At 45.8% G+C, this 15702-nt stretch overlaps 1 protein-coding gene across 1 annotated transcript in view; it reads left to right on the top strand.

Annotated features, from left to right (window-relative positions):
• LOC115463094 (pentatricopeptide repeat-containing protein 2, mitochondrial-like) overlaps positions 1–15702 on the top strand; it is a 66585-nt gene that overhangs the window by 11780 nt on the left and 39103 nt on the right. Inside the window, exon 4 of the mRNA XM_030193302.1 lies at positions 4543–4660. Coding sequence (XP_030049162.1) covers positions 4543–4660 — 118 coding nt within the window. The remainder of the gene's footprint in view (positions 1–4542; positions 4661–15702) is intronic.

Here is a 15702-nt window from a genome sequence, read left to right as displayed (position 1 = left end):
TTTCATGCTTTCCACTCCCTCCCGGGTGTCCACTCTGTTGCAAATCTTAGTATCATCCGCAAATAGGCAAACTTTACCTTCTAACCCTTCGGCAATGTCACTCACAAATATATTGAACAGAATCGACCCCAGCACCGATCCCTGAGGCACTCCACTACTCACCTTTCCCTCCTCCAAGCGAACTCCATTGACCACCACCCTCTGTCGTCTGTCCTTCAACCAGTTCCTAATCCAGTTCATCATTTCGGGACCTATCTTCAGCCCATCTAGTTTATTTAAGAGCCTCCTGTGGGGAACCGTGTCAAAAGCTTTGCTAAAATCTAAGTAGATTACGTCTATAGCACGTTGATGATTCAATTCTCCAGTTACCCAATCAAAGAATTCAATGAGATTCGTTTGGCACGATTTCCCTCTGGTAGAACCATGTTGTCTTGGATCTTGCAACTTATTGGCTTCTAGGAAATTCACTATCCTTTCCTTCAGCATGGCTTCCATTACTTTTCCAATAACCGAAGTGAGGCTTACCGGCCTGTAGTTTCTAGCTTCTTCCCTATCACCACTTTTGTGAAGAGGGACCACCTCCGCCGTTCTCCAGTCCCTCGGAACCTCTCCCGTCTCCAAGGATTTATTAAACAAATCTTTAAGAGGACCCTCCAGAACCTCGCTGAGCTCCCTCAATATTCTGGGGTGGATCCCGTCCGGTCCCATGGCTTTGTCCACCTTTAGCTTTCCAAGTGAGAGGAGAGATGAGTGGCTGCCGAGCAGACAGCCAATGGCTGAAGGCTGCCTGCGTTTCAGTTTTTTGTTTGTTTGTTTTTAAGATAAGCGGTGATCTTTGAGGGGGGCGGGTGGATATGGGAAGCGGCGACTTCAGGGGGTGGGGTTGAGAGGTGAAACAGCGAACTCGGGGGGGGGGGCGGAGTTTGCAAGAGGCGACCTTGGGGGGGTGCCTAGCATAGGGGAAGCAGCGACCTCGCTCGCGGGCGGATGGATAAGGGAAGCGTCGAACTGGGGGGGGGGGTGGCGAATGGAAGAGGCGACCTGGGGGGGGGTGGAGAGGGGAAGCGGCGACCTCGTGGGCGAGTGGAGAGGGCGGGGAAGTTGCGTACTTGGGGCGGGGGTGGAGAGAGGAGGTGACGAACCTCGTGGGGCGTGGAAACAGAGCTGGGCTTCCTTGAATCGTCGAGTGTCTTTGCTCCGCCCTCGACATCATAACTTTGTGACGCGAGGGCGGGGCGGACACTTAAGGCCAAACCGGATATCTCGGGCGCCTCAAGTTCCGGCTTGAGGCTTCATTCGAACGTTGGAGGTGCCTTTTATATATATAGAAGATGTTCATACAAAAGATTCTACACTCTTAATTTCTTGAGGAACCCCTGAAGAGAGTTTGAGGAACTCCAGGGTTCCCAGGAACCAGTTTGGGAATCACTGGTGTAGAGAAAAAGAGAAGAGTCAGGCCCCCAAGTTTTAGAAGCAGAGGGAACTGGTGGGGTGACGATGTTATTCATATTTTTTTGTTGTTGTTGTTAAAAAAATCTTCAAATTACTTAGGGGTCCTTTTACTAAGGTGCGCTGAAAAATGACCTGCGTTGTTGTAGACGCGTGTAATGGAAGCGCACAGGTCCATTTTTCAGCGCGCCTGCAAAAATGGCCTTTTTCGGGGGAAGGGGGGGACAAAAATGGATGTGCGACAAAATAAAAATTGGGTGCGTTTATTTTGGGCCTGAGACCTTACCGCCACCCATTGACTTAGCGGTAAGGTCTCTCACGTTAACTGAGTGGTAATCATCTGCGTGCATACAATGCCGATTACTGCCTGGTTAGCGCCAAAAATAAAATATATGTACACACATAAAAAAATGAAATTACAGCCCGGGGCACGCGGTAGCCGGGCAGTAGTTCTGAACTGGCGCATGTTGGGCTCGCGTAGGTGCCTATCAGGCTCATTTTCAAAAGAGATGGATATCCAAAAAGTGACATAAATCGGGACTTTGATGTCCATATCACAGAAACGTCCAAATCAGTATAATCGAAACCGCATTTTGGATGTCTTTCTCGGAAGTCTGTCGGAAGGACGTCCAAATCTCAAGGGGGGCATATCGGAGGCGTGTTCAAGGCGGGACTTGGGCATTCCTAAGATTTGGACGTCTTTGAACCATAATGGAACAAAGCAAAAATGTCCAGCACTAAAACTTGGACGTTTTGAGCTGGACCTGTTTTTGTTACAAATAAGGCACAAAAAGGTGTCCCAGATGACCACTGGAGGGAATCAGGGATGACCTCCCCTTACTTCCCCAGTGGTCACTAACCCCCTCCCACCCCCAAAAAGTGTGGTAAAGAACATTACTTGCCAGCCTCTATGCCAGCCTCAGATGTCATATTCAGGTCCATGACAGCAGTATGCAGGTCACTGGAGTAGTTTAGTGCACTTCAGACAGGTGGACCCAGGCCCATCCCCCCACTACCTGTTACACTTGTGCAGGAAACTGTGAGCCCTGCAAAACCCACTGTACCCGCATATAGGTGCCCCCTTCACCTGTAAGGGTTATGGTAGTGGTGTACAGTTGGGGGTAGTGGGTTTTTGGGGGGCTCAGCACACAAGGTAAGGGAGCTGTGTACCTGGGAGCATTTTATGAAGTTTAATGCAATGCCCCGTAGGGTGCCCGATTGCTGTCCTGGCATGTCAGGAGGACCAGTCTACTAAAAATGCTGGCTCCTCCCATGTCCAAATGGCTTGACTTTGGGCGTTTTAGACTTGGACGTCTTTGTTTCGAAAATGGCCGAAAATCAAAGATGTCCAGATCGCAAAATGTCCAAATTCAAGGACGTCCATGGTATTTTCGAACACAAAAGATAGATGTCCATCTTTTTCGAAAATGACCTTCTCCCCGCCTCGGAATTTGGACGCCTTTGTAAAACGTCCAAATTCTGATTTAGACGTTTCTTTCGAAAATACCCCTCTATGTGACTTAGTAAAAGGGCCCCTTAATGTAGGAGAATAAGGTTTTGGAAACAACATTGTTTTACAAATCAGTCCTTTTGTTGTTGTTGTTGTTGTTTTAATTGGGTGCTTGATATTGATTCCAGCTAGATTGCTCTTGCTACTGCAGGAATGCAGCTCCATAAATGAGAATGAAAGTGATGGCACTATAGGAATTTTATGCCTGCAATAGCATTAAAAGCCGTGTTGCTATGTCCATATTAAGAGGGATAGCTACTTTTGTAACTGGAAACAGAGATAATTTATCTTCTAAATTTATGTGGCTTTTCAGCAATCCTAAACATATAAGTAGGATCACTGAAATACGCATATAACTTTAAATGGATATTTGTTTATTTGAAGTGAACTTTTTACATTATTCATAGATATAATACTACCCTCAGCCTGCCTCCTATCCCATTCAGATTTGAAACAGATAGCTTTGGCCTTGAGTGACTTAAATGGTTGAAAGTTTTGCACTACTTGGGATTATTTTTAGAAGATAGCTTTTATTCACTTCTTACCGACCACATAAGTGTGTCTGAGTACTGTCCTCCAAGTTTCTATTAATACTGTCCTACATTAAAAATATAAAAAGGACTGCTTTTTAAAGCAGATACAGTTTCCAAAGTCATAGCCGGGTTCATTTAGGATAATAATCTTTGAGGAAGAATTACCATGAATTAAGTTAACGGTAGCCACCATTGGCATAAAGCAGTTTTGGTCACGGGGGTAGCCAGACCTCGACGGGGAGGGGGCCAGAGCACAAAGTGGAGGGGGGCACCTTTTGGTCTGCCACTCCCCGCACCACCGTCACATGATGGTACTTTGGCTGGCGGGAGTCCCCAACCCCCGCCAGCTGAAGCGTTTGTCCCACGCTGGTCTCACATTGCCTGGCCTGGTCTGTTCTCAGTCATGCTGTGCACGCTCATTTTAATGAAACTGAGCGTACACGGTGCGATTGTGAAGAGCAGGGTAGGCAATGCGGTGAGACCAGTGTGGGACAAATGCTTCAGCTGGCGGGGGGTTGGGAACCCCCGACAGCCAAACCAGGGGCCCCCAAGCCAATTTAGGGGGGCCCATGCCCCCCCATAGCTACGCCACTAGCTTTGGTATGCCAGAATAGAAGAGAAGCTTGCAGTAACAGGCAAACATTTATGCGGTGAAAGAAAGGGTAGCATCAACAACCATAGCAATTGCAATATTGTTTCCCACTCATGGTCTAGTGAAGCGAATTGTGCAAATTCAAGCATAGAACTTGCCAGCTCCCAGTTCCATGCTTTACCCATTAGCTCACAACTACTCTTAAAGGACTCATGCAGTTTTTCTACTGCAGCCCTAATTTTGGAATACAAACATAACTGAAGTCTTCCCTTTCGTTCTTCTGTCTGTGCTGTGCTTCCTAAAGTAAGCACTATGCAGGTCTACAGCAAACACTACCATATTTCTATTTTTCCTTAGCAAACATACCATTTCTGTGTAATATTTGTACTGCAAATCTTGTTCCCTTTGTCATTTTCTCTTCTTTAAGCAATATGACCTGGTTTTTTTTTGTCTTTCAGGTACCATGCAGAAAACAAAAACGTAGCTTTTGGCGAGTTTAAATTTGGGCCCCTTTTTATAAGGTTATGTTATGAGCTGAATCTTGAGAACATGGCACTGGATTTAATCAAGGACAAAGTAAGTTCCTCCCTTCTCCCCCCTCCTCACCCCTTCATGACTTGTAAATTAGACTTTTATTTAGCACACTCCAGGGAGTAAAAAAGTTCAGAGACATGAAAGACATGATATATCATTTGTCTTGTATGTTCGGCTATGGGAAGCTTGCTGCCTTTCTTCCTGATGTTGAATTATGCAGGATTTGGGACAGAGCGAGGATGGGCTTTCAAAGTATCTGGATAGTAGCGATAGCCAAACGTTTAGACCTGAGGAATAGCATTCTTAAACTAAACAGATACCCCATCGTTGTGTAACAGCCCGCCCAGATTTAGGTGCTTTCTACACACTTAAATTTATAGAATACTGTCATTCACGCGGGTAAGTATACACTTATGCACAAAAATGGCAGCATCACGCCTAATCACTACTCTGTAATTACACACTGAAATGGCTTAGCGTATAACTTAGGTGGGCATTCACAGGGATGGGGCCTAGGAGGGGCTGACTTCAACTTACAGAATAGATGTGCCCATTATAGTAAATGTGTACGCCTAAATTTTATTAGAGTATTTAAGTAGGGGTAGGCAGATTGTTCTGCTTCAATATGATATTTTGACTGCGTTCGATTCAGTGGACCATGAATTACTGCTAACTAGATTGAGTGGTTTAGGTCTGACTGGCTGAGTATTGAATTGGTTCCAAGATTTCTTGTTGAATCAGTCTTATACTGTTTAGAAAGGAGGTGTGATGTCAAATTCTTGGAGGTCTACTTGTGGAGTGCCTCAGGGTTCACCTCTGTCTCCAGTGCTTTGTAACCTGTTTATGAGTTCTCTTTTATGTATTACCTTAGTTAAAAATGAACATTTGTTTTCCTATGCTGATGATATTTTAATGCTGATTCCAGTTTGTCCCGTTATAAGTGAAACATAAGCCAACATTTCTGTTGCTATGGAAAAAATGGACTGTTGAACATATGCTTCAGTTAAATCAGGTGAAAACAAAAATATTATGGAAATACCCAGTGTACCTGAATGCAACTCACCTTGAACTACTACTGAAAAAGGTGTGAGCAAAATCCAAATAAGTAATGATTAGACAGATATTCCTTTGAATCTTACATTATCAAATGGCATAATTTTAAATGTGGAAAAGGAATCTAAGGTTTTAGGTATTATTTTTGGATTATTCATTGTCTTATGAAGCCCAGATGAATCAAGTCTGAAAGAAGTCTTTTTTCTGCTTACATCAATTGAGGTTGATTGGGACTTTTCTTTTTTTTTTCAAAGTTCTCACTTTGCCCTTTTTGTTCAGATGTTGGCTTTGTCTAAGTTAGATTACTGCAACTCACTGTATGTTGGATTGAGTAATAAGTTGCTATATAAACTACAACTACTACAGAATACAGCTGTCCAGATGATTTTCCGGTTAAGGAAGTGGGAAAGTGTATTTGGTTTTATTAAAATACTTCATTGACTTCATGTAAGTAAATGGATTATTTTTAAAGATACATGTTTAGTTTTTCAGATATTATATGATAATAGAATAGAATATGATAATTTAACCCGAGTTCGTGATTGTTTGCAGTTGAAAGTTCTTACTTTTCAAAAATATTTGATTTAGACATCAGCGTGGTTTTCTGTTTCCTATTCAAGCTGTTACAATTTGGAATAATTTACCAAATCTAATTTAACTAGATCAAAATTATATGCTCGTGCATAAAAGGTTGAAAACTTTTTAAATTGGTAATTATGATGATTAATTTTTTTTGCAATTTAGTATTATGGGTTTTGTAATTCTCACTTTTTTGGCTGAGCTTCTGTGTACACCGCCTGGAACCTCCTGTTGAGATAGAGCAGTATTCAAGATATAGATTAGATTAGGTTAATATCTGTTTATACAGTATTAGTCCTATATAATAATTCTCACCTCCAACGTTCTAATGTGCCTGGGACCATTCCTCCCTCTGAGGTGGCCTGCTAGGCAGGCACGCACTGACGTAGGTGACAGCTGATTCCAAAGCAAGGGGAATCAGCTGTCAGTGCCCCGCTCCCTGCCACTTCGGAGCAAGTGGCAGGGAACGGGGCAACACAGACCCCCCCCCTCGCTGCATCACAAAACCAACCCCCCCACCCGACGAACAAGCCTAACCCAAAAGGTTTTGCTTACCACCCGATCATATGGAGCAGAAAGCGCTTCCTTTCCCCACAACCTCCCCCCCCCCCCTTTTCAGCAATGCTTCACAAATCTTTCCTGAATACCCCACAGCCAAGCAAGATTTCAGGTACCCACAATTAACCCCATCTCAGAGAAGGTTTTGGAACACCGCCCCATCCTTACACACTTCGGGAGACCACCAGTGACTGCGGAGGCGCGCGTGCTCTCTCCTCACTAATGGAAGCCCTTTTTCCCCTCCCTGTCGATATTGTGCCTGCTTTCCTGCGTGCTCCTCCCCTCCGGGCCCGCATCTAGAAGCATGATTGCTTGGCGTTCAGAATTTCAACGCGCCGGTTCAGGAACGCAATTAACGGTTCCATCGATCGGTAAGAGGCGGCATTCGTCACTACCAGACCGAGATCGGTAGACTAGAACGATGCAGAACACGGATCACAGCCGGATGGTAAATTAGCTAGGCAGAGAAAGAAAACCCGGAGCCACAGATCAGGGGAACATATCCAAAAAAAAAAAAAAAAAAACAGAAAATACTGATTCAAGAAGGGAGGTACAAGCACAATAAAATTCCGGAAAGAAACAGGAAGAGGAGGCAAAAAAAAAAAAAAAGAAATCCATCAGACACACATACAGGGAGGGAGAAATCCAACAAAGAGAGAGAGAGTGAGAGAGCAATCCAGGAAATACAAACATCGATTCAGAGAGGTAGAAATCCAGGAAACACATCAAAGGGGAGAGCAAAATCCAGGAAGGGAATTGGCCAAAGATAAATCCAGGGGAAGCTGGAGATCCAGATAACAGAAAGGGCACAAAAAGCTCTGCAAGAGGGAGAGAGCGGAAGAAGTGGGGAGTATTGGGAAAGGAGAGCAGGAAGAGACACTCACTCTTGACAACAGATACTGCGCATAAACGTTTATGCTATCATAGCAGTAAAGATCCAGTTGGAGGGAGGGTGCCATTAACCTATTCTTGGGTGTTAATTGCCCATGACCCAGTAGTGTGAGGGTTCAAATGGGTGAGAAGTGCCACTAACAAAGTAACCTATTATCAGACAGGCCCAGTGACTGTGCGGTGTAAGTGACCCTCACACACACACTTGCATCTGGGAGGGAGGGAAGGGGGCCACCCTGGGGGAGTGGGCCCAAAAAAAAACCCCTTACAAAACAAAACACACACACACTGATCCTCAACATGTCAATTCTTCATTACCAACACAAAAAAATTATCCAAAAAATCCCTTTCTAAACATTCATTGCACAAAACAAATACCTTGCTAGCGCCCGTTTCATTGCTCTCAGAAACGGGCCTTTTTTACTAGTAACATAGTAAATGACGGCAGAAAAAGACCTGCATGGTCCATCCAGTCTGCCCAACAAGACAAACTCATATGTGCTACTTTTTGTGTATACCCTACTTTGATTTGTACCTGTCCTCTTCAGGGCACAGACCGTATAAGTCTGTCCAGCACTATCCCCGCCTCCCAACCACCAGCCCCGCCTCCCACCACTGGCTCTGGCACAGACCGTATAAGTCTGCCCAGCACTATCCTCGCCTCCCACCACCGGCTGGCTCTGCCACCCAATCTCGGCTAAGCTCCTTAGGATCCATTCCTTCTGAATAGGATTCCTTTATGTTTATCCCACGCGTGTTTGAATTCTGTTACTGTTTTCATTTCCACCACCTCCCGCGGGAGGGCATTCCAAGCATCCATAGTATTCTATAAAAGAGCACTCGCTGCCTGCAGAAACAATCTGCCAAAAATTCAAAGTGAGTTAAGTGGGCAGGGGAGGTTTAAATTGCTCATGGCTGGCCAACTGCAGCACTTCCTGGTTAATATCTGTTCTGATAGGCCATCAAAAAGGTGGGCAGGTCAGGGGTGGTACAGTAGGAGGGGTTAGGGAGGAACTGCAGTTATGCAGGTGCTGACAATATTCATCGTCTGCAGTTGCACAGCTAAGCAGGTTCCTGCTGAATATTGGCTGGCACCTGTAGAACAAAACAAAAAAAGCAGAGGCCTTCCAGTTCTCACCAGCTCCGCCCAGGTCTCAGTCCTGGCTGTTTAAATTGCCTGTCTGGGGCTAACTGGGCATTTTCAGTGGCACATAGCCAGATAGTTCCCCTGAATATATGCAGTTAGAGCCCAAGGGCGTTCTGGGGGCAGAGTTGGCACTTAACAGGTGTCAGCAGGTCCCCCTTTCAGTCTTTGGTCCAGGCTGACCCTGCTTAGCCGATATGCTTCAATGCTGGCTTCTGGCTCTCTTACAGTGGGCCCGCTCCACTCCTCAGCTCTCAACAACCACAGCTACCTCCAGTCACTGTGCCCTTAGTAGGTACTTCCCAACAAACGGACAGACACTCCAACCCTCTTATAATAAAAGGATTTTCTTTTATTTACATCAGTTCAGCTGTAATCACTTCAGCAGCACATTATATTGTCTCATCTTAGTCTCTTTGACCTTTGTTCACATTCACAATGTCAAACAGGGTTCATCCCCTAACTGGCTGATCACAGTTCGGTGCTCTTAACACCACCTTTTCTTCCTCAGTTAGCCACTGATTACTTTGTTAATCATCAGTTCCTTACATGACACAGCCTTTTACTCTTCCCCCAAGCTGAACCTTCTGAATTACTTGCTACCACAGGTTCCTTCCCAGCTGCATCAATCCTGTCTTACCAATTCTAGACAGTTGAGGAAGTACCGCAGCCCAGAAACCTCTCACCTTAGCACTAGCAGTTTGTACACATGTAGCCACCTCCATACTCTCCTCCTGGCTCTCCTCTATAATCCTCCTTTTTATCCCATTCCATCTCTTCTTCCTCCTCCCAGAGCCCCCCAGCTGCTCCTCATCTCCCTGATTAGAAACCATCTCCCAATCCTGCCCCTCCTTCTTCACTTCCTGTGAGTCCTGTATTGGGTCAGGGGCATTGTGGGAATGGTGGTCCCTGGGCTTATTCCTTATTCTAAACAGTCTCTTGGCCACCGGAGGGCGTGCTCCTCTATGAGAGGTTTGTGAATGCCTCCCTATCTCCCTCCGGGGCTGCTCTCGCTTTCCTTGAGACCGTCTTCTCAGTAAACCCTCACACAGGTTAGGTTAACTACATAAATAGGAGTGCATAAAATGCAATCCTGTCTTTAAGTGGTTCTTCATAGCCAGTTAAGTGCCAAATATTGCATTTAACTGGTTATATTTTAACCGGCTCCCTGTACCAATAAATTCAATGCCAGAGCCCGGACATGGCCTGTCATTGAATTTCCGGGTTTAACACCAGTGGCAGTCAGCAAAATGCTGATCAGCACCAGCCAAATATCGGGCCCAGTATTTTTAAAGGCAAAAATTTTTCGAAATATGCTTACATGTGATAGAGATGTCTAATTTTATATCTCTAACACCTGTATGAAATATGAAAAATGATATTTGTGTTTTAGTTCTTCTCAGATGATAACGTTAAAGCACATTGGTACTTTTAATGATGCCTTTGTGTAAAGTGTGGTGCAGCAGTAATAATACAAGTATGCATTAGATAATATTTGAAAAAGATCTGTTTGATTTCTAAAGCTCATGGCCTGCCACATTGAGGCCCTTTTACTGAAGTACATTAAGCACTCATTGTATGAATTACTGCACTGCAGAGCTGCACTAACAGTTACTGCACTGGCTTTCCACTTAGTATACACTAATTTCTATGCTAACGGTGCAGTTCTACAAATGGCGCTCAAAATTTGGCTCCGGAAAAAATTGGTGCTAAACACAATTCTATGGCAGGCGCATGTACTTAGTGCCGATTCCTATTCCAGACATACGCCTTCTGAAACCTGTTGTAAATGCTGGCGCCCAAGTTACGGGTGCTGAGGCAGTATTCTGTAACAATGTGCGTAACTTTTCAGAATGCCCCTGACATGCCTGTGCCCCTCTCATGGCCACACCCCCTTCTCAGTTACATGCTTTCAGAGTTTGGACCCATGCGCTACGGAAAATAGTTTTGTAATTTCTAGGTTACCACGGGAGCCCTTACCCCGCCACCTTAATGGGTGGCAGTAAGTGCTCTCCCCGCATGGCCACGCGGTAACAATAATCTTGCCACAAGGCCATGTCTTTTTAGGGGCTTTGTACCCGTTGCACCCCAGCCACTACCGCAGGGCCCTTTTTACTGCAGCTTGGTAAAAGGACCCCATAGCACACATCAGTTAATTCCACCTCAATAGCACAGATGCACTTCATCTCCTATCTGTCAATTCATTTAACTTGTGTTGCAATACAGTACTCTGGGCACAAACTGCACTTTTGAAAAGGGCTCCACTGTAATTTTTGCACCTAATTTAATATTTTCATACGGAGGTAATCCTAGCAAACGAAGTTGTTCAACATGCTGTTGAACTGCAGCTATAACGTACAAGTTAACATCACTCTGTTTAAAACAATAATAAAAGCTTTTGGACCTTTCATGTTTGCAGTATAAAGAGGTATCCTTGGCAATGTAGTGTCTTTTGTATAATGTATTCGGCCATTATTTCAGTAGAGCTTAGGAGGAGAGTATGTTCCTTCCTGAGCCAGTTCTCCAATCTGTGTGTTGGCAGATCTGGCCTAGTCTGGTTTCTCAAACTTTGCAAAGTTAGACCCGAAAGTGGCACAGTTGTCAGTAGTAGCATCGTTATGTAAAAAATGTCCGTTTGGTAGACTTCTTCACAGCGCTGCAGTGAGGACCTCTGTTTTTCTTCAGTCTTCAAAGTTTGACAATATGCATTATTCTGTAGCAGTCAAACCTATGTAAAGTTTATGCAGTCTTATCTAAAACTTTTCCCCACTGAGAGTTAATAAAGTTCATCTTGAAGCTTCAGTTGATTAGCTATGGTTTTAGTATGTGTAGACAACATGGGGGTGCGGGGGTCCCTTTACTAATAATGCATGCCAATGCCATTAACATACTTTATGTGCCACAGGGTCAGTTGCATAAAAATGAGCTTAGGGGCAAATAGCCCAAAAGCCATTGAAGCAGTGTACATTCAGGTACAGTAGATATTTTTCTATTCTTGGAGGGCTCATAATCTGAGTTTTTCATGAGACAATGGAGGGCTAAGTGACTTGCCCAAGATCAAAAGGAGCTGCCATGGGATTTGAACCAGGCTTCCCTGGGTGTTGGTCAGGGCCGTGCCTAGGGTCTCTGGCGCCCCCCCTGCAGACTATCAGTTGGCGCCCCCCCCCCCCTGCGAAAATGATCACGCCCCCCCCCCCCCCCCCCCCCCCCGGTGAAAATGATTGCTCACCACTTGCCACACTGACAGGAATTGTCAGCAATATTCTTAGAAACAAATTGCTATACATTGCAAAATAAGATAGCAGATGTAAATTCTCAAAGTGGACATATTCCAAACGCTAAAATGAAAATAAAATTATTTTTTTCTACCTTTGTTGTCTGGTGACTTTCTTTTTCCGATCATGCTGGCCCAGTATCTGAGTCTGCTGCTATCTGTCCTCTTAACTCCATTTCCAGGGCTTCCTTTCCATTTATTTCTTTACTTTCCTCCTTTCTTCTTCATTTCTTGCTCTATATCCATTTCCAGCAATTTCTTCTCTCTCCCTGGGTCCTGCCCTCCCATCCATGTCCATTCTTGTCCCTCTCTGCCCTTCCCTCCTCCATCCATAGCCAGCAATCCTCCTCTCTCCCCTCCCCTCCATTTCCAGCAATTTGTCCTCTCCCTGGGCCCCCATGTCCATCCTTGTCCCTCTCTGCCCTTCCCTCCTCCATCCATAGCCAGCAATCCTCCTCTCTCCCCTCCCCTCCAGCAAATTGTACTCTCCCTGGGCCCCCATGTCCATCCTTGTTCCTCTCTGCCCTTCCCTGCTGCATCCATAGCTAGCAATCCTCCTCTCTCCCCTCCCCTTCCAGCAATTTGTCCTCTCCCTGGGCCCTGCTGCTGCCCTCCCATCCATGCCTCTCTGCCCTCCCATCCGTGCCTGCCATAGGCGGTCGGTGGCCCAACTGTTTGGGGAGGCTAAAGGGGGCGGGGTTAGGGGTGGGCCAGGGGCGGAGCTTACCTCTATAAGTGTTTGACAACACACAGAAAAAAAATAAGTAAAAATAAAAGTCACAGTTAATACCTTTTATTAAATTTAGATATTAGATATGTATCATATGTCAAAGAATAAAGTGGTTGCTCAAAGCATATACTAAACACAATCGCTCAACTGCAAAACACTATGCACAACTTTGTGCAAAAACACACTCAGAACCTTACTGTACCATAAATATTACACTGGGAAGACCCTAATACACCAATATACCACCATATGGAACATGCAGACCGTCAACAATATGAAACAAGGGATCATAATATCATGATACGTGTAGAGCCAAAAAACACCCTTTTAGGGTGGCTAGTGTTCACAATGAGCTCCTTTTATTAACGACCATATGTAGATCCTTCAAGAGGTAGTGTGTCATGATTTACGCTGTACACCCTTTCTGGTGTTTTGGTGCCACCTCAGTAAGGCCAACACACAATCTCTCCACTGCAAAACACTATATACAAACTTGTGCAAAACACACTCATAGCCTTACCAAACCATAACAGCACTAATTCCAAGGACAGGACGAGCTACAACCTTTATGTGTGGAAAGGCAGCACTATAATTACACCGGGCTCTAAAACACCAGTACACAACCTAGTGAAACCAAAATAAAACAAAAAGGGCTGCAAATACTTCACGCTAGCAGAATACTGCATCTTGAACACACATGAAAAACACATGGCTTAACAGATATGAAGGCAAAATACAAGAAGTCAGACTCAGCATGCAGCAATACTAGAAACATTGAAACTTACATGCAAAATATCACAGATGTACATTTCCAAAAGCTGACATATTCCAATTAATAAATTTTGAATAAAAAATGTTTTCTACCTTTGCTGTCAGAGCATTTAGTTTTTCTATTAGCTTTGGTCCCAGTGTCTTCTTTCCATTTGATATTTTTTTCTCTCACCATGTCCACCATCTTTCTGTGTCCTTATGCGTCCTGTCTACCACCCTATCCTTTCTCCAGTTTCAACATCTGCCCTCAAAGTGTTCCAATCCAGCCTTTAAATTCAGCAATTTCCCCTCCATCCATATAAAGCATTTCTCCTCACTCCCCTCCCCTCCATCCATGTGCATCTAGAACCTTTGTCTTCCCTCCCCTCCATCCATGTCCAGCATTTCTCCTCTCTCCCTTCCACTCCATCCGTGTGCATCTCCTTCCTTTATCTTTCCTTCCCCCCCATCCTTGTCCAACATTTCTCCTCTCTTCCCTGCCCTCCACTCCATCCATGTCCAGCATTTCTCCTCTCTTCCCTCCCCTCCATCCATGTGCATCTCCTTCCTGACGTCCCTCCCCACCATCCATCCATGTCCAACAACTCTCCATTCTCCCCTTCCCTCTTCTCCATCCATCCACTCATATCCTGCAAATTTCCTCTCTCCCCTGTCCCCATTCATCCATCCATGTCCAGAATTCTCCTCTCTCCCTTGCCCTCCCCTCCATCCATCCATCCATCCATGTCCAGGAACTCTCCGTTCTCCCCTGCCCTCTCCTCTATCCGTCTCCAGAAAATTTCCTCTCTCCCCTGTCCCCATTCATCCATCCATAGTAACATAGTAGATGACGGCAGAAAAAGACCTGCATGGTCCATCTAGTCTGCCCAAGATATGAGTTTATCTTGAATTTGTACCTGTCTTTTTCAGGGCACAGACCGTATAAGTCTGCCCAGCAGTATTTCCCGCCTCCCAACCACCAGTCCCGTCTCCCATCACCGGCTCTGGTACAGACCGTATAAGTCTGCCCTCCCCTATCCTAGCCTCCCAACCACCAACCCCTCTTCCCCCCACCTGCTCCGCCACCCAATTTCGGCTAAGTTTCTGAGGATCCATTCCTTCTGCACAGGATTCCTTTATGCATATCCCACGCATGTTTGAATTCCGTTACCGTTTTAATCTCCACCACCTCCCACGGGAGGGCATTCCAAGCATCCACCACCCTCTCCGTGAAAAAATACTTCCTGACATCTTTTTTGAGTCTGCCCCCCTTCAATCTCATTTCATGTCCTCTTGTTCTACCACCTTCCCATCTCCAGATCCCATCTTCCCATCTCCCATCATCCATGTCCAGAATTCTCCTCTCTCCCTTGCCCTCCCCTCCATCCATCCATGTCCAGGAACTCTCCATTCTCCCCTGCCCTCTCCTCCATCTATCTCCAGATAATTTCCCCTCTCCCCTGTCCCCTCGATCTATGCCCAGCAATTCTCCTCTCTTCCCTGCCCTCCCCTCCATCCATGTCAGCAATTATGTCCCCTGCTCTGCCCTCTCCCCTCCTGTCCAGTGATTTCTTCTCTCTCCCTGCCCTGCATCCATACATGGCCAACAATTCTCCTCTCCCCTGCCCTCCCCCCTACATGTGGCAGGCTGCAGCGTTTTTGCGAGGCAGCTCTGGCTCTTCCTCCTTCCTTCCTTGGTTCCCGCTCTGGCTCCCCGATCAGCAGCCCCCCCCCCCCCCCCCCCCCCGCGTGTTTTAACCTTTACTCTCCGACGTGGCAGCGATGTCAATCAATGAAGAACGTACAACAGACTCGCTTCCAGCTTCTCTCTTCACACAGTGTCCCGCCCTCGCGGGAACAGGAAATGCATCATCGCTGACGCTGAAGGCGGGACACTGTGTGAAGAGAGAAGCTGGAAACGAATCTGTTGTGCGTTCTTCATTGATTGACATCGCGTAAAGGTTAAAACACGCGGGGCGGGGGGGGGGGCTGCTGATCGGGGAGCCAGAGCGGGAACCAAGGAAGGAAGGAGGGAGAGCCCGAGCTGCCTCGCAAAAGTGCTACGCTTGTGAGGGCAGCAGGGAAGTCCACGATTGGGCTGGGGC

The sequence above is a fragment of the Microcaecilia unicolor genome, chromosome 2, assembly GCF_901765095.1.
Source record: "Microcaecilia unicolor chromosome 2, aMicUni1.1, whole genome shotgun sequence".
Classification (NCBI taxonomy): domain Eukaryota; kingdom Metazoa; phylum Chordata; class Amphibia; order Gymnophiona; family Siphonopidae; genus Microcaecilia; species Microcaecilia unicolor.
This window is presented reverse-complemented; position numbering and strand designations above follow the sequence as displayed.